This window comes from Carlito syrichta, unplaced genomic scaffold (assembly GCF_000164805.1).
Source record: "Carlito syrichta isolate Samal-C Ts95f unplaced genomic scaffold, Tarsius_syrichta-2.0.1 Scaffold311940, whole genome shotgun sequence".
NCBI classification, from domain to species: Eukaryota; Metazoa; Chordata; class Mammalia; order Primates; family Tarsiidae; genus Carlito; species Carlito syrichta.
In genome coordinates this window covers 14924-38893 of record NW_007256036.1, presented here as the reverse complement: position 1 = coordinate 38893, position 23970 = coordinate 14924, and the positions used below count along the sequence as shown (strand labels likewise).

Below are 23970 nucleotides of genomic sequence, written 5' to 3'. Positions count from 1 at the left end.
TGCAACTGAAGATACTGAAGTCCCAATATGTGACGTGCCTTCTCAAAGATTTGTCCTGACCAATATGGAACCAAAATCAAGATCTTCTGGGTCAGAGTTTAATGCTACATTGCTTCTCTGATGAGCAGTCTTTCACTGGATATGTAGGAAGTTTATTCTGTTAATATACAAGTACTTTTAGCTGATGTCACATTTTATCCTTACTACACGATATTAAATGCTATATAATCGTATGTGACCAACTTATTTATTTTACAGATGATAAATGATGACTTAGTGAGATTAACTGGTTGCCAGATTAAACCATTGGTTTATTATCAGTACAAGATAGAGAAGCCAGAACTGCCGACCTCCTACCAGGATTTATTGAGTAAATCTCTTCTAAAACCCAACTTGGCTCTCCATTAGAACAAAATTAAGCACACATACACACATATATTCACAAAGAAGCAAGATCCAGTGTTTTTATAATTTCCTTTGTGGAATCCAGTTGGCGGCAGGGAGTGAGTCTGTCCTCTACATAAGCTTAACCTAAGCCTGGACTGGAAAAATTATTAAATTCACTGTTTTTTTTTTCTTTTGAGCACCCTTGTATTAAACCATTTATTTGTGAAGCATATTCATTTTATATTATGGTTCTCAAACTCCACCTCAGGCTGTGGTTTCATAGATGAAAAATCATATATTTGAGCCTCAAAATTTAGTAGGAGGAAACAAGGTATAAAAAGTAAATACAGAAGACTGTTACAGGTGTTATGGAAATAAGTAAGAAGATGTTAATCAGGAGAGAGTGGTTCTTTCTACCTGAGAGGCTAATTAACAACTTCATGGCCAAGTGCCTTGGCTCAAGCCTGTAGTTTCAGCACTTTGGGAGGCCAAAGCCAGAGGATTGCCTGAGCCCATGTGTTCTAAACCAGCCTGGGCAACTTGGTGAGACCTCATCTCTACAATAAATCAAAAAATTAGCTGGGCATGTTAGTGTGCGCCTGTAGTTCCGGCTACCCGGAAGGCTGAGGCTGAAAGATCGTTTGAGCCCAGCAGATTGATGCTGGGGTGGCCATGAGAGTGCCACTGCATTCCAGCTTGGGTGATGGAGTGAGACTACAACTCAAAAACAGCAACAAACAAAAACCAAAACAACTTCACAGGGTAGGGATTGTGATGTTCCAAATCTTGAAAGATGGAGCTAAAAAGGGGACAAGGGTTCAAGATAGAGTGGCATGGCTTAGGCAAAGACATAGAGATATGAAGACTTGCTGTGTATAAGATCCTGAAAACAGTTTATGTATAGGATGCAACAAGTGTGCCCAGAAAAGTGAGGCTGGAGAAGTCAGAAATGGACTGATGTCAGGATGCTTGTTCTGTGCTTAGAGTTTGAATTATTCTGTAAAAGAGAAAGAGCCAAAAACTGTTCTATACTGTGGTAGTATGTGTGCGTTTGTGTGTCTGTAGGGAAACAAGCTAGCAAGTAGGGAAACCAGTCAGGGGTTCTTGTGATTATGCAAGGAAAAGATGCCTCAGGGAAGTCAGTAGAGGCGAAGTTGTAGGAAAGAAAGAGAAATTAAGAAAGTATGCAGGAGGCAGTATTAAAGGGATGTGGTGACCAGAGAGATGAGGAGGAAGGGTAAGATATGGAAGTGACGTTGGACTGACTAGAAATTAAGAGAGCTGAGTTCTAATTACGTATCTTCTTCTTTCTAGCTCTGTGATTTTGAATGAGGATCATATTTTCTTACCATCAATTCCTTTTCATAAAATGACAGGGTTGGATTTTATCTCATTGTTCCTTAAGTCTCTAAAAAAGTCTATGTTTCTCTCTTAGATATCTGCATTATATAAATAGATTCAGGGGCTTGATTTAGATCTTTTTAGCCTCCATAATAACTATAGTAAACACTTGCTCTTTACTAGGTATGGCATTGTTATGAAGGTTGACTCAATTAACCCTCTTTAATATCCTTTAATGGTAGGTAATATAGTAACTTTGCTTTACAGATGAGGAGCTGATGCTTAGAGAGATGAAATACTTTTCTGAAATAACATCTGTTCTCTGCTCTTTCTACTTCCTGTGCATTTTCCTTAAGAAGCACTTGGGCTATACTCAATTCCATCCTAGGTCCATGAATAGAAGAATTATTACATATTGGTTCAGCTAATGCTTGCCACTGTAGCGGTTATACCTCAAAATCATTGGCTTAACATAGTCTAAGTCTAGTTATTGCACATGAGAAATCTAGTTGGTGGCAGGGGATGGGTATCTCTTCCACATAGTCATTCAGGGGCCCAGGCTTATGGTAGCTCTGCTATCTTCTACACATGATGTCCAAGGTCACTCCTGCACTGACCTCTATCTGAAAAGGAAAGAGAGAGAATGGCTGGTGGCATGAGAGGTTTTTATAAGCCTGGCCTTCTGTCCACATCCTGTGTCACTGCCCACACCTAATTGCAAGAGAGACTGGAAAGTAAAGTCTAGTTGTGAGCCCAGGAGGAAAGAAAAAGGGGGATTGATGACTAGAAGTCATTTTCTTTTAAAGCTCAGACTCGAACCTAGACCATCTGACTTCAGAATCTTCAGTCAATTCACTTGGCTATATTTACCTTTTGAACTTGATCTTTATTGTGGAATTGACACTAATGACACTAATCAGGCAAACTGTTTGCACATATAGAAATGTGAGGGTACAAATTGAATTGTGACTATTACACCATGTTAAGATTCATGGATTCATATAGATTTAAAAATATACAAAATACAAATTTCATAATATTTCTTCTTAGTTTCTCACTAAGTTCAGTGACGAAATGAAGTGTTACTCTTCATTTTCTGATAGGTCTAGTAGATGATATTCATTATAATTAAACTTGTTCCTTTTATAAATTTATAGAACTTTTGAGTTAGAAGGAACCTTGACATCTAAATTAACTCTAAATTTAGTCAAATTTCTTTATTTTGCAAACAAAGAAACCCAGAGACCTAAATGACTTACTCAAAGTCTCACTCTTCAGAGACAAAGCACCACGCACCAGGGTCCCAATCCCTAATCTGCCCTTTCACTGTTCTTTCTACTTATTGTGTCATTTCCCTCAAGAAGAACTCGGATTGCAGTGCATTCCTTCCTAAGAACACTCACAAGAGTGTTATTCATCATAAAAGAATAGTGTGACTCTTACAGTGCTTGGGAATTGGGGATGTTCTAATTCTTTACTTTTTTTGCATAATTTAAGATTAAACAGAAAATGTGATTTTTAACTCTTGCCATGAAACACAATTATATGTATATCACCTACCTCTATCTATTGATCGATTGATCTACCTTACCTATCTATAATGGACTATTTTCCGCTTGCTGTATTTTTAGATGACCTTAAGGTCATCATTTGAAATGCCAATTTTTCACTATGAAGTAAATGAAGGAAGCGTGCTGTTGGATCCTGGAAACTTCCTGGATCCTACTTTGAAAGTGGGAATTAGTCTTTTCCTCTTAAAAATGAAAATGAAAAATGCTTCTGACTGATAATTAGCTATCGTTAATTAATTACCAAAAATAAGAGAGAAAGAATATAGGGAGTACATTTTGGGTGAAAGAACAGAGACATAATCAAGTCACCTTAGGAAAAAAGGGGTTCACTGAAACCTACATATAAAATGTTTTCAGAAATTCAGGAAAAATTTCAGGAAGATCTCAGGAAGGCCAGACACCAAGTCAGCTCTCGGGGCCATGCTCCTTTTTTTCTTTCCTCTGTTTGCTCCTTTGCTTAATTCCTTTACTGACTTCTTCCTCTGAGTCCTATCCCACATCACTGGGAGACATATGCAAAGCTTGCCACGAGTCACGTGGTTCCTCATGCCAGATGACCTTTTGATGTCCATTTCCTTGTAGCAATTCTATGGCTTTTAGTTCACATTTCCAGAGAGATGAATTTGATTGGTCCAGTACCTCTTTTTCAGGACAGGCCGCTTACAAAGGGACCATCTTTTTTTTTTGGCTCACCTTTCTCAATATCAGCTCTCACTTAAAATGTGGATTTTGAAGATGTTCATGATTGTGTTGAGGGGGAATGAATCTAAAATTTATCCCAGCAGTGAATTTTCCTCTGTTCGGCCTCTTTCTGTTAAAAGAGACAAGGGAACATCTTCTGGTTGAGAATTTGCTTTTGTTATTAGAAACCAGACTGATAAATGGAAATTTTATGATCATTATCTCTTTCTTTAATGATAATCTTTTTCCTCCAACAATTTTGTTTTATTTTTTCCGTATAAAAGTGAGCAGTTTTAAAAAACAGAATTTATAAGCATGCTATTGGCACTTGACTGTTTCTTCCCTGATCACCCTGACTTCATAGATTATGGAAACTTGTGAATTTTCGTTGAGTTATTAAAATGACCATTTATTTTAATTAGATTGCTTCAGCATGAAAATCTAAAAATATGCCCTATTTTTCATTCTAATGAATTAAAGGGAGAAATTAGCTGTCTCAAAGAGTTTTTGTTTCAGCACATTTTTTTCCACTCAGAGTGATTTACAGCAACCCAAATCCACTAACTAGCTTGTATTTCAGGTGCCTGTTGGTGCATGGAGGTGATGCTTTATTACTGCTTAGAAGGTGTAATACACACTCTTCGGGGTGGTAGTCAGGCTAGGGAAAACTATTAAATAGGAGTACATGGAGACAAACAAAATTTCAGAATCAATGAGATAAATCAGAATACAAATAAGAGCTGAAATCTAATGGAAAAGAAACCAAGTAGGAACAAATTCGCAACTTGCTGCTAAATTTACTCTCTTCTGTAGCTTTAGGCATCAGATTGATTTTTTAATATACATCTCATGTCAACACAATTAAGTATATAGATAGATTTTTTTAGACATGAAATGAGAACTTCTTTAAAATGGAGACAACTTTCCCTATCAGCCGTCTCTTTGTAGCTTTATATGCGTGTTGCATCATTTTGATGTTCATTAATTTCACTAATTAAATATAAAAAGAACTAACATTTAAGTCATGTTATATAATTTCAAAGCAGTTTCACACAGATTATCTCATTTGACTTTCATAAGAATTCTAGGGAGCCACTTTAGAGATCCAACAAACCATTTTTTTGGAAAATGAAGGAATTTGCTTAATGGTTACTCAAGTATAGTATGGGTCAAGCTAGACTTGGGCTCAGGACCAGGGCCAGGGCTTTTCAAGGGTACCAAGGTTACCTGTGAATACAGTGATACACTTACTCCATTCCTTCATGTCATCTGGAATTGTAATTTGTTATAAGTGTGTAGAACTCCATGGAAAGGCATGTTAAGAAAATGGCTAAGATCACGACTTCTGGAAGCAAACTTTCTGAATTCTCATCTCTAATTTAGTCTCTTACTGGCAATTTTAACATAGGCATCTTAATTAATGTTTCTCTGTCTCAGTTTATTCATCTGTAAATTGGAGATAATTATAGTTTCCTCCTCAATGGCTGTTGTGTTGATAAAATGAAATAATGCTCACCTTACAGTAAATAATCAGTAAATGTTAGCAATTATCATTACTTCATAAATAATTTACAGAGTATATAAATTATTTTTACTTGTTGAGTGTGATATGTATAGCTTTGTGCTCTGATTTACCTAAGGCCCACAACCACTACTCAAGGGGAAGGAGATGTATAAACATTATTCTACTGTGAACCATTTTTTATATTTATGTATTTATGATTGGCTTACAGGTGATGAATCTACGTGACCATTATATATTTGAGATACATTGAATATTACTCATTATATATTTAAGTTTAAAAATTGATGCATATGTACAAATATAGTGCCATTTAATTTGATTTTTTTTCCCTATGGAGACATTTCTTACAGTACATAAAAAAGTAGTCGAAAACAAGGGTTTTGGCAAAATGCTATGGAACTTCATGCCAAAATATACTAGTCACAGTAGCTGTACAAAATATTCAGGAATCTAAGATATGATTTAAAAGGCAACTCCTGAAGGCCATGCTTCTGCAGGCACTGTAAAGCCAAAGGTCCTATTGCTTAAATGCGGCAACAATTAGAGCTGTATAAGATTTGGTATCCTTATTTCATGAGAAGTTAATGAAACCTATATGTCTCTGTTGTCATTTCACCAAAATGTAGGCGAGAACACTGTGTTTATGCATCATATCTATGGAGAAAAAATATTAGAATTTTTTTCCTCCTTTTTTGGTGACTTGGGAGTTATGACATGAAGAAAATGGTTTGTTTGTTCTTTCTCATTTAAATCTACTCCAGGAGGTCTTGCATCATTTTAATATGATGCTGACTGATCTTCTGTGAAGTCTATTTTGTTAATTTGGAAAGCCCTAATATTTAATTAGGTTAGTTTATCATCAGCTCTCTCTGAATCCGTGTAGAGAATTCTAGTAACTGCTTGAATTTCCTACCGTCTCATTAACCTTTTAAAGAAAAGCCACAGGAATTAGTTTTACCTTCTTAAATTGCTTGTTTACCATTTATTAAACACGTACCACATACTGAGCAGTTCACGTGAAAAATTAGTCTTTATCTACGAGAATTTGGTAATTGTAATAAGAAGTTAAGATATACAGTGGACATATAAGAAATATATATGTGTGTATGCATGAGTGTGTGAGCATATATGTATATATGCATATATATGTGTGTATATATATATATGTATATATATACTGTGCTTAAATTCTGCTAGGTTTATTTCCTTCTTTGAAGTATCCTACTTCTCTTGGAATATTTAGCAGAATATAAAAAATTAAACTGTTGATATTTTTCTTATTTCTTTTTCAGATTCTTTGGCCACAAGATTATCTATCTGTCTAGTCTGTTCATCTATCTATCTACTGTCTACCTAATCTATTTTTATCTATTTAGCTATCTGTATCTATCATCCATTCTATTTTTAAAAGGTTAACTATCCCTCCTCTCTTCTTTACAGAAAACTTTACACCTTCATTTTTAAAAAGAACAATGGCTAAGAGAAATGTTCACAAAATTTCCTTTCTCACCGGAACTCAACCTATATATTTGTATGTTTTGTTCATACAAGCGAAGAGAAAGCACAGGGCAGGACCACCCTGCATCTGTCGGATTATCACTTGCTCTTTCTGGGCACCTTGATCATTAATATCCTAGCATTTAGCATCATGTTCTCCGAAGAAGGACATAGCTCTCTTCCCCCATGCAGCTACTACTTTAGCTTTCTTTCCATTGTACTGTTTGGTCTTTTTCTCTTCCAAAAAACAAAAGAGCACTTTCTCACTAGAGCTCTGACATACCAAACATGGCCAATAGAAGTCCATGATTTTGTTTTTCTTTATGGCTGCATAGTATTCCATCATGTATATATATACCACATTTTCTTTGTCCAGTCCACTTTAAGTGGGCATCTGGGTTGGTTCCATGTTTCTGCTATTGTGAAAAGTGCTATGATAAATGTGTGTAAGCAGGTGTCTTTTATGTAGAGTGATTTATGTTCCTCTGGGCATACTCCCAGAAGAAGGATTGCTGGATCATATCGAAGCTCAAATTTCAATTCTTTAAGAACTCTCCCCACTGCTTTCCACAAAGGTTGAACTACCTTACATTCTCACCAACAGTATAGAAGCGTTCCATTTTCTCCACACCGATTGTTCTCCAGCATCTATTGTTTTTTGACTTAATTCCATCCTTACTGGAATTAGATGGCATCTCATTAGTTTTGATTTCTACTTCTCTGATGATTAGTGAGGCTGAACATCTTCTCATGTGTTTGTTGGCTGCTTGTATGTCTTCCTTTGAGAAGTATCTGTTCATGCCTTTGCCCACTTTTTAATGGGGATGTTTCTTTTTTTCCTTTCAATTTGTTTGAATTCCTTATATGTCCTGGATGTTAGGCTTCTGTCAGATGCAGTATTACTTTTTGATGGATAATTATTTTTCTTCTTTTTGTTTTTGAGTTGGAGTCTCACTTTATCACCCCAACTGGAGTGCAGAGGCAATCTCTTGGGCACCGTAGCTTTAACCTGTTGGGCTCAGGTGATTCTTCCGCCTCAGTCTTCCAAGTAGCTGGAACCACAGGTACATACCACCATGCCTGGCTAATTTTTTATTTGTTGTCGAGACAATATCGTACCAAGTTGCCCATGCTGGTCTCGAACCCCTGAAAACATGCAATCCTCTAGCTTTTGCCTCCCAAATTGCTGGGATTTCAGGCATGAGCTACCGTGCCTAGATCTTTCTTCTTTTAATTGAACCTTTCAGTAGCATTTGTCATGGTTGATCAATCCCTCCCTTTTAAAACATTTTATTCTTTGGTCTTCTGTTTCTTCATTCTTTCACACTCACATTCTTTTTCTTTTACCACCTGTGGTGCTCCTTATTCATCTTCTGCCTGTCACCCCCATTCCAGATCTAGATTCTGGCCTGTTCTTTTCCTTCTTCCTTCTCTATTGACAACTTTTTCATGGTAATCCTGTTCAGTTGATGGCTTTATATATCATCTACAGGCTTAGATCTCTTGTGTCTGTCTCCATAGTCCAAATCTCTTCCCTAAGTTTTGTTTCATAAATGTTGCTGCCTGCTTTACATCTCTACTTGGGTGTCTTGTAAGGATCTCATGGTTAAAATGACCCCAACAGAAGTACAGGCATTCTAACTTCATCCATCTTTTGCCAAATTCCTCTTTCCCAGATCTTCTCTATCTATTAGAACTACCAAATTCTAATTGCTCAATCCTGTGAGACAGAGTTTGACTCTGACTCAAAAAAAAAATGTAATTACAATAAAAATGTTTTTGACTTGAAAATTAAAAAAACTTAGGAGTAATCTTTGAGTTCTCTTTCCTTCACAGCCCACCTTCAATCCATTGGTAAATCAACCCAACTCCCCACTGAAATATCCCTAAGCTGCTATATCTCCCATCGCTCCTGCTGTTTGTCTAGTCTAAGGTCCATTCTTGATCACCAAGACTTCTATAACCTCCTCATAACTCGTCTCCACTCTTATCTTCTTCAGTCCAATCTCTGAAGAGCAGGTTGAGTACACTTCTCAAACATAGATGAGATGATGCTGTTTCCACTCAAAGGCATTCCCTTGCAAGGAGAATAAAATCCAGTCTCACTGCAGCATTCCAGCTCTTACATGATCTACTCACATTTCTAACACATTTCCCTCAGCCTCTCTATTGTTCAGCCACACTGGTGGTCATACCGTACTGGGAACACACCATACTTTTCATTATCCTAGGGCCTTGTCATTTACTGCACTTTCTGTCTGCAATTCCTTTCTTAGATCTTCATAGTAGAAGCTTCCTTCTCATCATTCAGGTTACCTCCTCAGAGACACCTTCTCTGAGACTCTTGAAAAAATGTGCATTCCCTTCCTATTCAATTACTCTCAACATGTTATTGTATTTTCTTCAAGGAGTTAAAAAGATTTTATGTTGTCTGAATCATTCACTTGGGTGCTAATTATTTGTTTTCTCCTCGGGAATATAAGCTCTCTGAGGGCAGAGGAAATCTGTCCTCTTATTTATTGCTGTATCTTCTGTACTTCGAACCATGCTTGGTGTGTGGTCTTCACTCATTTAAGATTTGCTAATTGAAGTAGAGTATAGAAGGTCGAATAGTAACATTTATAATATAATAGAAAGCATCTGGTAAATTAAAGCAAACTGACCCATTTTTAGCTGAGAAAATATTTCCCAGAGCACAAGAGATAGGAACATAAGTCAGGCTTTTTTTTTCTTCTCCTTTTTAGCTTTCGTAGAGATAGATTTGTGTTTGAATCAAACACGGAGAACATCTCCATTTGTATCCACAGTGGCAGAAAAATCTTTGTGACCTTGGAAATTGCATCTGCCTCTTGAAAGTTCTGTTGAGGATTACATGTCAAAGCTGTATGTTACACCTGAGTTTCTTGGTCTCATGTGAAGGAGTAAGAGGTGGATGATATGTGTGATTTGCTTTCTGTTAGAAAAATCTAAACTTTCTATCTAAACTGAGTTACTACACACAGCTCCTCTCATCTCCAAGAAAAAGAAGGATATAAATTCGTGATGTGCTGATGTCATGTGCAGTGTTTCAATATGTTTATACCATTGAACAGCCTAAGATCTCCTACATTTCTGTATAAATTACTGTTACATATCAATAATAATTCTGAAATTCCTGAAAGCATAATCTTTCAACAAATATTTGACTTTAAGCTGCTCTTAATGTTAGCAGGTAAAGCTTTTGTTTTATCATTTCACAGTAGAGTTGATATTCGGAATAAGAAATGCTGAACAAATCAGCAGTGAAGACAAGCTGGAATCCTAATACAATGTGATAAGTGAGGCCCCAAATGTTCATTAACCCCAAATGCTCAGTAGCCTTATTTTGATGTTGACAGATGGGTGTGAAAGCCTGACAGTTTATTGGATTGGGTTTTTAGGCAGTTGGCTGCCAGATATAAAAGTTGATGCAAGTTCAGGGTACCATTTTGATACAGTTGTCCTCTCAGGCAGAATTGTAAGGAGTGATTCTGGGTTCTGGGACTGATTGAAACTTCCAGGAAAGTGGTGGCAACTTTGAGAATCACCTGATGAATTCATTTCCAGGGAAACTGGGCAGAAGAATATGTAGGAGGTGGGTACCCACCCTCTGTCTCCCATTTCTCGGGAGACCGTTCCCTGCCTGGTCCTCACACTTTTCCAGAAGAACATCACTTTATCAGTGCCCACTGACTTGGAGGATGGGGCTGGCATCGGTCCCACTGCAGAGCACCTTGACCAAAGGTTTACTTTACTTTGATTAACACGTGGAACTTTAATTGCATAAAAAAGTCACACATAAATATATCTTTGAAGGTTCCACGTATTGCCACTATATCAGACTGCTTTAACAGCTCATTCTAATCTAGCCAGTAAGTGTTCCTGCCTCACCAAGCATTTACTGACAGAAATGTTCCCACTAAATTTAGAAAAGAAATCAAATCTGCATTATGAAGTTAGCATCGTTGTATTTCTAGTTTCACGCATGGTGGGTCCCTTATAGAGCTATACTTAATGTATTTCTAATTAGAAAAGAGGGGGAATGTGTCCAAAGTTTTCTCAATATTGTCTTATCATTTGTTTCTGTTTGTGCAGCTCACCATGTTAAAACGGGAACTTGCGAGGTGGTGGCACTCCACAGATGCTGTAATAAGAACAAGATAGAAGAACGGTCACAAACGGTCAAGTGCTCCTGCTTCCCTGGGCAGGTGGCAGGCACCACACGTGCAGCCCCGTCTTGTGTGGATGGTAAGACTCCTTCTGTTGCTCTGTGTGATGGCAGAGTTGGGACTGCTTAGCATGGGAACCCCACTACAATGCTATTGATAGGATCCATCCTGTGGGACCACACTGTAAATCACATGGTTTAAATTAGATTATTGGGAGGGGACATTTTCTTTTGTTTATTTAAAAATTTTTTTTTTAAATTTTAAAGATGTGGGGTACAATTCAAGGTTAGGTATAGAAAGGTTGATTATGCAGGTACCCTTGTTGATGAGGTGTGCCTCTCCCTCCCCTAGCAGTTTCCCTCAACTGCCAATCCCACCCCTCCTCCCCTGGTAGTTTCCCACTACTGCCAATCCCTTTCTTATAGTATTATGATCATTGTTCAAGGAGGGAGGGGGCATTTTGAAATCTAAAATTCTTTAAGAGTTCTGGCACAAAAGGCATTAAGTTCCATAAAATCAGTGTGCTTCTTATTTTGAGACTATGAAATGTTGATTTCCTGGCGGATGGTGGAGTGGGGGTATGTATTTCTTAATCAAGAAAGGAGAGACCAAATGAATGATTTTATGGTTTTGCTTCTTAAACCCCTGAATATTCTTAAGACTAAAAAGTCAATGCTGTATATATGAATAAATAGTTAATTATAAATAGAATTCACATAAATTATCCATTTTTATGATCCATCAAAATATTAATTTCTTTTTTTGAGGGTTCACCTAACCACAGCAGAATATAAATCTTTGTATAGGTCTATTTAATTGATGTTACCATGAATAGTAACTCGTTAAATATTCACCTTAATGTGGCATATTCCTTGTGATGAGGTTACAGCTCGCAGTTTAAAAAAAATGTGTTAACTTCAACAAACACCCTTCTGATTTTCAGCCTACTCGCTCATGGGAAATATTATATTGATTATAAAATATTGACTCTAAACTGGTTACGGGTCTGATTTCATACATGTTTATATAAAAGTGCATACATACATTCACATAGTTTCTTTTTAATATATTAGTTTCTATGAACTAACTTTGTTACTTGAAAAGTTCTTCGACATCATGCCTATGGTTAACAATACTGCATTGTACACTTAGTAATGTGATAAGAGGGTTGATCTCATGTTAAATGTCCTCATCGCAATTTTTTTAAAAATTAAAAATAAAATTTCTTTTAGTGAGAAAATCTCGAAAGGTTTGGTCTTTTTGAATTAAAAAAAAATCAATGACTTTCGTTCCCTTTTAAATATGAACCCAGAGAACTAACAGTCACAAATAGAAACATTGAGTCGATTTTTCTCTCCCCTGTAGCTTCAATTGTGGAACAGAAATGGTGGTGCCATATGCAGCCATGTCTAGAGGGAGAGGAATGTAAAGTTCTTCCGGATCGGAAAGGATGGAGCTGTTCCTCTGGGAATAAAGTGAAAACAACTAGGGTAAGTGGACAGCTAGCTTGGGGTAGCAAAATGTCTCTGAATTAAATGAGAATTGTGCATGCGCAGTAGCCACTGTAAGTGGTGGTTGTGGGACAAGAGAGTATAGTTAGACTTAGAATGTTTTTTTCTCATAGTTCATTGTTTTCATAGGACATTTTTATTTCAGTCAGAATAGCATGTTCTTTAGATTACCATCAGCTGTCATGTTATCTCATAAATAAACACAGTTTGTTCCTTCATGAGATACTGAGAATGAACTCCCCTCTTCCCACTGAGAATGCATGTTAAATTCTGGGAAGGTGACCCCAATCCCTTATTCTTTTGGTAATCTGAATAAATTCAGAAAAAATATTTTATATATTACTCTTAATAAAATTTCTAATTAAAGTTCTTTCAGTTTTATGAAAGTAATTATTTTTATCTCCCTGATTTCTGAATTGTTAAATCGTTTTCTAAAGGTTTACAGTCATTGTAATGGGCTACTATAGAAGAATTTCAGAATCTCAGGGTCAATATAAAAAGAATACTTTAAGACACATTTCAGCTTTGCCATGACTGACCTCTGGGGGTTGGGAGAGAAGTTAAAAAAAAAAGCTTTATTCTTTGATTTCCTAATTAGCTACATAGATATAGATATTGTGGACTAGCAGAATTATTAATTTTTTTTATTTGAGGGTAAGCAGACTATTGATTGCAATTGAATAAATGATGAATATAACAGACTAATAATGGAGTGAAAGGATGTTTTACAAAAAGTAACATAAAATTAGAAATCAGCTAATTATGACATTATTTGATGTAGCATGTTTTTTAAACCTTCTCTGGATGCATTCAAGAGGATTATTTTATAATCTCATCTGGATATATAATTCAGCCTGCCAAGTAATATCTTTAATGCGTTGACTGGTCAGGCATACACAGAAGTGACTGTTTCAAGTAGCACTAGTGAAAACATATTTTGGGCTGGGCACAGTGGTTCAGCCTATAATCTCAGCACTTTGGGAGGCTGAGGCGAGAGGATTGTCTGAGCCCAGGGGTTCGAGACCAGCCTGGGCGACTTGATGAGACCTCGTCACTACAATAAATCACAAAAACTAGCCGGGTGTGGTGGCGTGCATCTGTAGTTCTGGCTACTTGGAAGGCTGAGGTGGAAGGATTGCCTAAGCCCAGCAGGTTGAGACTGCGGTGACCATGAGAGTGCCACTGCATTCCAACCTGGGTGTCAAGAATGAGAATCCAACTCAAAAAATAAAAATAAAAATAAAAGTATAAAATTTTGTGAAATCATTCTTGACTCTAACCTGTTGGCATATCTTTCCAAAATCTGTTTAGCACATGATCAATTAGTTAGAGTAACTATATTATTCAGTGAGTTAGCACACGATATAATCCATATTAACTTATTAAAAACATTCTGACAATATAAAATTTTCTTATAAACTATTTATATCATGAAAATATTTACCTAACACTTTCAATTCTCAGTTCAAAACTAGGGTTTATGGAAATTCTCCAAATGTTTTATATTCTGAAACCAATTTTTAAAAATTGTGAGCTCTCTACAACCAAATTCAATGTTTTTATTATTTCAGCAGGCAAGGGAAGATAACATTTTATTGTATACTTAAAACATATACCATATACTGGACAAAAATGCTTTACACGAATTAGCTCACTAAATTCCCTTAATAGCCCAGTGAAGAAGGTAATATCTTCTTTTTACAGATGAGTAAACCCAAACTTCAAAAAACGAAGTGACTTCCCAAAGAAATATAGCTAATTAATTAGGAAGCCAGGGCTAAAAACACAGTCTTGTTCCCAAACCTAATATCTTAACCAGTATTTTATACTAGGTAATTTAACTTATTCTTAAGTAATTTAGTGATCAAGGTTTCCTATAGTTCTTTTCATATGAGGTCGACCTTTAAAAATATCTTTAACTTTCTGGATCATTGAAATGAAAAGGTCAAGACCATGCAATCTAAATCCTCACCAAAACAAAATTTTTTTAAAAGTGCTGTTTCACTCCCTGTTGGCCTGTTGGCTATATTTTCAATGATCCAAACTTAAAATTGAGTCTCTGCTTCACAAATTCTCCCTAACGTGATGAAACAAGATGGATAAGAGCCTGAGAACTCACCAGTAGGAAAACCACATTTAAATCCTATAGTTTTTTTAGCTTGTGAGACATGATCCTACATGTAGGGGATAGCACTTTCTATTTTTCTTTCATCTCTTTTGCCCTGAAGAACAGCTGGTAATGGAGGGCCTCATTTAAGACATCGTAGAGAGGATTCATGCAACAGTAGGTGTTTGGATTAAATTACTTTTAAGATCGCTTTCAATTCTAACAGTCTCTGAGTCCCATTTAAAAAAAGAAAAATCATCATGTATAAGAGAAGAAGACTTGAAAAAAGGAGCTTCTTAAGTACCATCAAAGTAAATTATTATCCTTTTTTATCACAAGAAAAAAATGTTGCTTATGAAAATGCAGCTACTTAGACATTTTCAACTAAAGGAACATCATGGCATTCCAAATGGTGAGGCAAAAATGTGCCATTATGTTTGGCTCACGGAACAATTTGGGCAAATTATCCTGATGCCACAGAAGCAACCATTTTCAAGGTCATCAGGTTATTATTGCTCTACCATCCCCACTGGAAGAGTGCAAAAACTGCAGGGGATAAGAAAAATTCTTAAAATAGCTCTGGGCACTGGGCACAATATTACTTTTCCCACAGCAGAAGTGTTGGACAGAAGTAGTTTCTGCCAGGCATGAATAGCAGCAATATGATGAAAAACAAACCCGGGTCATTATTTTAATAATTGGTATTATTGCCTGTCTTAAATAAGATGGCTGTGCCCACCATGAGCCAAGAAGTCACTGGAGCCCTGATTTGGCAGGTCCCGGGCATTCACGGAAAATCCAGAAGTTATGTAGGGACAGGCTACAAAGTAACTCAAGAACTGCTCTCAGCTAAAAGTGATTTGTGTTTCTTATGCACGATATGTTGATCTTACTGGATTATCACTGCAAGCAAAATGGCTTGAGAAATGATTAAAATGTGCAGAAATGTACACCTTCCCTTATAATTTGCCTATATCCAACCTGGGGGACCCGGATACGCCTAATGTTAGAAAAAAAAAAGCGGTCAGTCAATAACAGCAACAAGGCTTGCATGTCCTCAGCAGAGATGAGTGGTACCTTCCAGAACTGACAAATTACCAAGGGGTGAGTGAACTTCTCCTTTTAAGAGTAATTTGGAATCTGCACTGTATTTACGACAATTGTGAATTATATTCTTCTTTTGTATTTGTGTTGGATTCAGGAAGCTTTTTTGTTCTGATCCATTCTCTATTGGTCTAACAAGGAGAAACGTGACAAAGAATAGGAAGCCATTTTTGGAACTTCAGTATTTTGTTTTCTGCATGTTTTTCAAAACATCAAACATGTAATTTGGAGAGAATGGAGAATGCGACATTTGTTTCTCCAACCCTATTTCTCATTCTAAAGGCGAAAAAGTTATGACTGTTTGTGAAATCCGTAACCATCTCTTGTATCACTTTTAAGATCTCCTAAGTTTAAAAGTAAGAAAGGAGAAGCCATATAAGCCTTTCGATTTTAAACTCACTTTCAAAGATAAATAGTAACGAACTTTTCAAAGAGTCATTAATAAAAGAATAGTCTTTCCAGTGTGAAAGAGCACATAATTATATGCTAATTATACAATACAAAAGTAGCAGAGGGGAAAGGTGCTGTAAAGCTTGTAAGATGTTAGAAAAAAAATCTTTAGCATTGTTGGAATCATCATTAAAAAACAGACTGTGATTCATTCCTTTTAGTGTTTTGATATTCTTTCTATATGGAAGATCTAAAGGAAATAATATTCTGCTTTTAGGATTCACAGCTCTTGCATGCTGTTATGGGCACCAAACTCCAGATTACAGTAGTCATTGTAGTTTTTATGTTTACCTCTTACCTAAGGAAAAATGAGCTTAATTTCATATTATACAATACTCTGTATTGTCATTAGAAAGATCCTCTTTGTGAATCAAAAATTTCAGGTCTGTTGGCTTTTCATATGCTTGAGAAGAAACATTCTGAGTAATTTTTAGCTAATTGGAATTATTTCATCTTTATTCAAATGTTTAAAGTGCCTTAAGCAGATAAGAACTCCAGAATTTTTTAATGTCCCTTCAAATATAAATGAATTTTTAAGGGCATATATTATGATTTTTATTTCATTGTATAGTGCAATAGAAATAAACAGATACTAAGAATTTCCTATGCATAGCATTATATAATAACACTGCTCCTATTGCAGTCAAAACAACAAAAAACAGAGAAGCATTGACTTAGCTCTTCTTGTGTGGCGGGCACTCTGCTGGGTACAGGTATTATCTTATTTCGTTTATCCAACCACAGTAGATTTTGAGGGGAGTACAGAGATGTATGACATGATCCTGGTCCACAAAGAGTATGGCATTAAGTTAAGGAGTGAATTGTGTACAGTTATTCTTTTCTTTATCCATATGAAGTCCATTGACAATGAACTTTGGAATCAGTGGCAAATGGAAGTCAACAGAATTGTTATAATAATAACACCGCATAAGCCTTTAGTTTGGCTTCTTCATCTCCAAGAAAATGAGAATATTGGGTGAGATTAAATCTCAAGTTCCCCTACCCAACACTTATTCCTTGATTCCATGTGGCAAGGATATTTCTAACTTCCTTTCCACTTAAATTTATATGACACTAATAACTGGCTAAACTCAGAGGATAGGTAAGTATTATTAGGTTTTAATCCTTTCACTGTAAGGGAGAAAAGAAATAGTATCTTATGATGCTTTGCTGATGGAAGCCCCAAGTTGTCCTCTTCCAGAAAGTACTGGATTTCATACTGGGGTTCAGGGTTGCGATTTCAGACCCAAGGCAAAGAAAGAACACTGCAAAAGGAAAAAAGTTCATTCCCTTGCCTCAAGGAGGTACAATTTGTATGAATTCTTCAGTCATAATGCTCTCTTTTGCCTTGGAAACTTAAGCACAGGTTTAAGATGATGTGGTTCTTCCCTGATCTGTCCTTTCTTAACAAGCACGTCCCCATTCATTTTTGTCTTCATCTCACCTCCAGTCAGGCCCTAAATTGCACTCTGGTCCACAGCACAGAGCTTAATGACCTTTAGGGCTGTGGTTTCGAATTATTTTTATGGTACTCATAGCAAGAAATTTGTTTTATACAGTGATCCACCACACACTCAACACAAACTCATGCATATGAAATGAACCTTAAAGTTGCACTCAGATATTTTGATTTTGTTTCCTTCTTCCCTCCCTCCCTTTTTTCCCTCCCTCCCTCTCTTCTTCCTTTCCTCCTTTCTTTTTCTCTCCTTCTTTCCGATGATCTCAACTCTTTACATGGATTTTTATCGACTGCTAATTAATATGCTCCCATTTGTACTTTGAAAAACACTGCTTTAGGAAGTGATATTTGAGTGTTTCCTGTGTCTACTCCATGAAGCTGACAGCCATTGCTAACTTGTAGAGGTACGAACTACTGATATTGATTTTTTGAATCAATCTTCCTTCCAGGTTTTAATTTTAAATATTCTAATGCAACATTTTCAGAGTAAAAATTTCATAAGACTTTGTAAAATATACATTTCAGGGAGAAGAATATGTATGTTACATATATTCATTCATAAAATCTTAATTGTCTACTATTGTCATAGCTTGTTCTAAGTTCTGGACAGTCCTGAAAACAAAACAAATGAAAACAGATGAGAATCCCTGTGCTCATAGGGTCTATATTCTAAGAGGGTGTATTAGTTTTCTATTGCTGTCATAGCAAATTACCACACGTTTAGTGACTGAATATGACATCTGTTAATTACCTGTAGGTCAGCCTGGCTCAGTTCTGGGTTTTCCAAGCCTGAAATCAAGGATATGCCTCACCTTTTTGCAACAGGGTTGCGTTTCTCTCTGGGGATTTGGAGGAGCATCCACTTCCAAGCTCATTCAGGTTATTGTCAGAACGTGGTGCCTTGTAGGACTGAGATGTCTGTTTCCTTTGTGGCTGTCATTAGGAATCGTGGCTACCTCCTGCTTATGTGTGGTGTTTCCTCCCCCACCTCTAGCCAGCAGTAGCATAGTGAGTCCTTCTCATGCTTTGAAGCTCTCTGATCTCCCTTTTCTCCCAACTTTCCTCTGGCTTCCTCTTCTACCACATCTCTGACAGACTCTTCTGCCTTTTTCTTGTGCTATTTGGGGTTCAGGTATTCATAATGGGTCCACCAAGACAGTCCAGGATAGTCTCCCTCCTTTAAGGTCTGCTGACTAGTAAGCTTAATTGTATCTGCAAAGTCCCTTTACTGCAGTACTTGTTTGAATGATCAAGGGTTAGAAATCTTGGGAGAACACCTCTAGAATCCTGCCTACCACATGAAAGGAGACAAAAAAATAAAGATATATATACATATATATATATAATATAGTATGTGAGATGGGAATAGGTGCATGGAAACAAAGAAAAGCCAGGAAAGGGAAATAGAGAGTGCTGAGCAAAGGAGTTTGCATATTTGATGGATGTCTTGGAGGTGAAGGATGAGCCGTGTGACTATCTGAAGGAGAAACTTTCTAAGTAGAGGGAAGAATACAAAATACCTGAGACGGGAGCTGTGCTAGGCAAATGATGCTCATGGCCGGAGTGGTGTGAACCAGGGCAGGTTGTAGAGTTCGGGTTAGAAAAGCAACATGTGGCATGTCACAACCAACTGAAACCTTTGTCCTAAGCAAATAGAATGAGGGAGTTGCCATTAGGTAAGATGGAGACCACAATAACACAATGGGTAGAGCATGTTTTATGCTTTATATTACTATTCACTAATTCTAGGCATTTAAATTGAAAAACTGAATATGGTATAACACCGTGAATTTGAATTTGACATTTCTTAAGAAGAGCAGGGGGACTTTTTTACTACAGTAATGAGAAATGCAGACACTGAATGACTGAAATCCATATCAGATAAGATTTAGCATCTCAAATGACATGGAGATTAGAAACAAAACACTCGTGGAAGCATATCATCACTAAAATGATACGTTTATAATAAAATGATGTAGACAGCAATGGACAAATATATTGAAGGTAAAATTCTTCCTCAATTAGAATACTTAATTCAAGGTAGGTAGGATATTAAGTTTTGGGGTCCAAGATGTAGTACTAATAAAAGTAACATTTTAAACCTGGTGGTTTAAATTTCAGAACTGTTTACTTATTTAACTGTAATTTAATAGGGCCAAGAGTGTCTCTGCCTTGGTATTTGTTTAGAGAGTTATTGGAAATTAATGCAAAACTATGTCATCAGGTTCTATTCCCAAAATATATTTTTGTAATTAAAATGAGTAATGGGTGATATACAAGTGTTGTGGTGTTTCTATATGATTTAGATGCCTCTACAATATTTGAGCCAAGTTTGTAGATATTACTTTGAATATGGTGCTTACAAAATTATAGTTAATTGTAGATGTTCACACATTGCAATAGAACCTAGTTTGGTTCCATAGAATGTCTCTCTTTCTTCAAAATATTGATATTTTTATTTTCTGAATTATTAGACACAAATAGTCCCTTTTCTGATGCTTCACATTTTAGTTACATTTGATTTAGTTAAGTAAAATTTTAAAATTATTTATAGTAAGATGCTCTTGTCTTTCTTTTTTTCATCAGCAGCTATGAGGAACATCTTTGGGTTACTGCTTCTGTCCTGTGAATTCAGTGTTAAGGGCACTATCTCTGTGTCTTACCTGAGAGCTGATGGCTGCAGTTCTGTCAGGATTTTGTTTTTAACACTAAGAGCTCGATATTTGTTTAACGGTTATACCTGGAAGGAGCAACACTTTCCTGGTTTGGGTTATCTGGAATGCCTTAATAAAAGAAGAATAGCACCTCATAGAACTTGGAGAATGAAAGTATGTTCAAGGAACCATACTATGGCTCTCTGCGCCTGTGCTGTCTTTCCTATGGTGAATGCCAAACTCCTATTTAAAAAAAAATACGAGTAATCTCTCTTGTATAGTTTCCCCCCATGACTCATTCCCTCTCCTGTTCCTTACACATTTCCTGTGGAATGTAAATCTCTTAATCAATGATTTCAGATTTAATTTTATTTTCTTTCTCTAGAGAGCGGGGTGAAGATATAGCTGAGAAATGGAACAAAATTTCCACATGAGTTCAGAGTACGAGTTCCCTGCTGGGCCATTCAGGACCAATTTACCTCTGAGTGGTAGGGACTTGTTTGTGAGGTGTGTCTAATATAAAAGGCAGAGTTGAGCTTTACTCTATAATGATCAGACCTCATCTGGGGGTACCCAAGAAAGTTCTGGACACCAACTTTAATTGGGATAGAAAAGAAAAGGCTTACATAAAGGACTTTATGGATATTTACCTTGGAGAACATAAGCACTAGGAGTAACATGTTTTAAATTATTTGAATATACAGCATGCAAAATAAAAACATTCAAGCTTGTTCTGTGAGATGACAAGGATTTACAGCTAAGGCCAAGGAATAACTTTCTTGGTGTCAATTTTAGATGATACTGAATGGGCTGCCTTGAGAAATATCAAATTCCTCATTTTTGGATGGCATGATCTTATGATTCAAAGGATGATCAGAAATTCACAGAGTTGAGAAGGTCAATTTATTGAAATGAACAACAACAAAACCCAGCTTCTGGAAAGACATGGAGAAATAGAAGATCATGTCTTGCTCATGACATTGAAACCAACTCATAGGGTAACTTAAATGTTTGTGAGGGGAAGTGAGTTTTGATGAATCCTAGGGAAGAAAGTCATGAAAGGCTGTCTGTGTCACGGTGGGCTTTTAAATGCCTTGCCAAAATATTTGGATTTTATCCTCTAAGCAGTGGTAAGTCATTGAAGAACTTAAGGTAAAGAGGGTCTGATTTATACTAAAAAAATCTGTGGGTCAATAGAATTGAGGGGGATATAAGATATAATACAGGAAAGTGATAATATATTTGGAAATTGATAGAACTCAGTAATTAATTGAATATAAAAAACTAGTGAAAGAAAAATTCTAGAATCATGTATTTCTCAAATATTTCTGACTTGATTTATTTGAAGACAGTAATTGATAAAGGATGAATAAGGTGGAGATATCTAGTAGATAATTTGATATATAGACTTAGAGATCAAAATAGGAATCTAGGAATCATGATTCCTGAGATGGTATTGAAATAATTAATTAGGAAAGTTCCCTCAAGAGGATTGTGTAGAAAATGAAGAGCATCAAAGACATTTTAGTAGTTAATGTAGAAGAAGACGCCCACTAAGGCACAACAAGTGTAGACAGATACAGGAGGAAAACCAAGATAGAGCAGAGCTTGGGGAACACACACACACACACACACACACACACACACACAGAGAGAGAGAGAGAGAGAGAAAGAGATTGAGAGAGAGAGAGAGAGTTAGTTCCTGGGAACCAAAGCTTTCAATTGATACAACAAAGATATGGAACCTACAGACAGATTACGTGACTTTAAGTCTCTTTCTGAATCTGAAATTTGCAAGAAATACTGGTAGTTCATTATCCAGTGAATGAACTTTATCCACGAGATGAACAAATAAAGTTCTATTGTAATTTTAAAACATGCTTGCTAATTGGATGGTATCACTGGTAGCACACTGTCAACACTGCAGAATATACATCCGCTTAAAACAGAATGCACTGTTAGAAACAATTTAAAAATAAGAGTGCATGTGAATCTTTTTATAGCAGGATTAGCAAACTCTGTTTAAGGGAGGCTCATCTGTTTGTTCATTCATTCATTCATTCATTCACTCCATGAAAGATAAATTGAATGTCTGCTGTGTGGCTGTGTGCCAGACCCTTGTGCTAGACTCCAGGGATTCAAATTTTTTAAATATCATGATGCTTTGCTGTCCAAGAGTTCACAGTCAATCGGATTAAAAGTCAGTAGTAAATCATCGTCATGGATAGGAGTGGTGGGGGAGAGGTTTGTACAAGTGCCACGGGTGAATGTTGGAAGTTTAATATTGCATGGTCCATAACACTTCTAAAACTCCTAGATAACAGATTGTGATGCCATTCAAGGGCAATTTATGTATAATTTGTCTCTTTAGTATACAGTGACTAAACGCAATCAAAAGATTATGTCCTGTCATGTCAAACTTGAACTGAATTGTTTGCCACCTTTCCATCTAATATTGTACTACCATAAAAAAAAAAATCTGATGAAAACTTTCTCAACTAGACTTCCTATGGATGAACTATTCATAGAGATAAATCGAGCACTGAATTACACCTCTTGAATTGGACTTTTAAACTATTAAAGTAAACACACACACACACAAGAAAAAGGTGAGAGACTGTGTATAAAAATTTGAGTCACAACAGGAATTCTAATTAAATTGCAAAACTTTTTTTTCATGCATACGCAATAATGGAAGGGTTCATTAGAAACCATCCTTTTTTTTTTTTTTTTTTAAGATGTGGAGTATAATTCAGGATGAGGTATACAAGTGGGCATCATGCAGGTAAAGTTTGGGCCTTCCTTTGGTCCTCACTTTGCCCGCTCTGAGGTCAAGTACCATTATGGATGTTGTGCCTCACCCCCACCCCCACCCTGGCAGTGTCCCACTACTGCCAATCCCTTCCTTATAGTATTATGGTAAATGTTAAGGGTCCGCTTATGAGTGAGAACATATGAAAATAATTCTCACCAGCAAATAAGAATATCGGAACCCTATAATAGGGTTTTAATATCACATTTTTAATATCTTGAGTTTAGAAAATACTTTAAAATCTTAGCATAATGTATATTAGTTATAGCAAAACCAGTCATTTAGTTGAAATGTGACCTAAGATATAAAACTCATTGCCAAATTAAAACAAAGAAACAAAAATATTTATATTTTATAGTAAACCAGATAATTCCATTTATTATGATGTCTAATATTGAACTTATTAAAATGAGTTATTGAACTGTGGATTATACTTTTGGCTCCGTGGTTCAGTACATTGGCATTTTGTTCCTATTAAGTAGCAATGTTGGCTTTTCCATGGCTTATAGCAGGATTAGTCCCAAATCAGTAAAGGCTTGTTTTGTTGAGGTTCTGCTTACTATTTCCTTTTATTTTTATTTTTATTTATTTATTTTTTTTGAGTTGGAGTCTCACTCTGTCACTCAGACTGGAGTGCAGTGGCCCCTCCCGGCCACCACAGCCTCGACCTGCTGGGCTGCGGCG

The 23970-nt window shown here is 36.4% G+C and overlaps 1 protein-coding gene across 1 annotated transcript in view; it reads left to right on the top strand.

The window, feature by feature from the left end:
• Positions 1 to 23970, top strand: part of LOC103271845 (protein FAM19A2) — a 132189-nt gene that overhangs the window by 101076 nt on the left and 7143 nt on the right. The window contains exons 2-3 of the mRNA XM_008069343.2: positions 11116 to 11268; positions 12555 to 12683. Coding sequence (XP_008067534.2) covers positions 11116 to 11268; positions 12555 to 12683 — 282 coding nt within the window. The remainder of the gene's footprint in view (positions 1 to 11115; positions 11269 to 12554; positions 12684 to 23970) is intronic.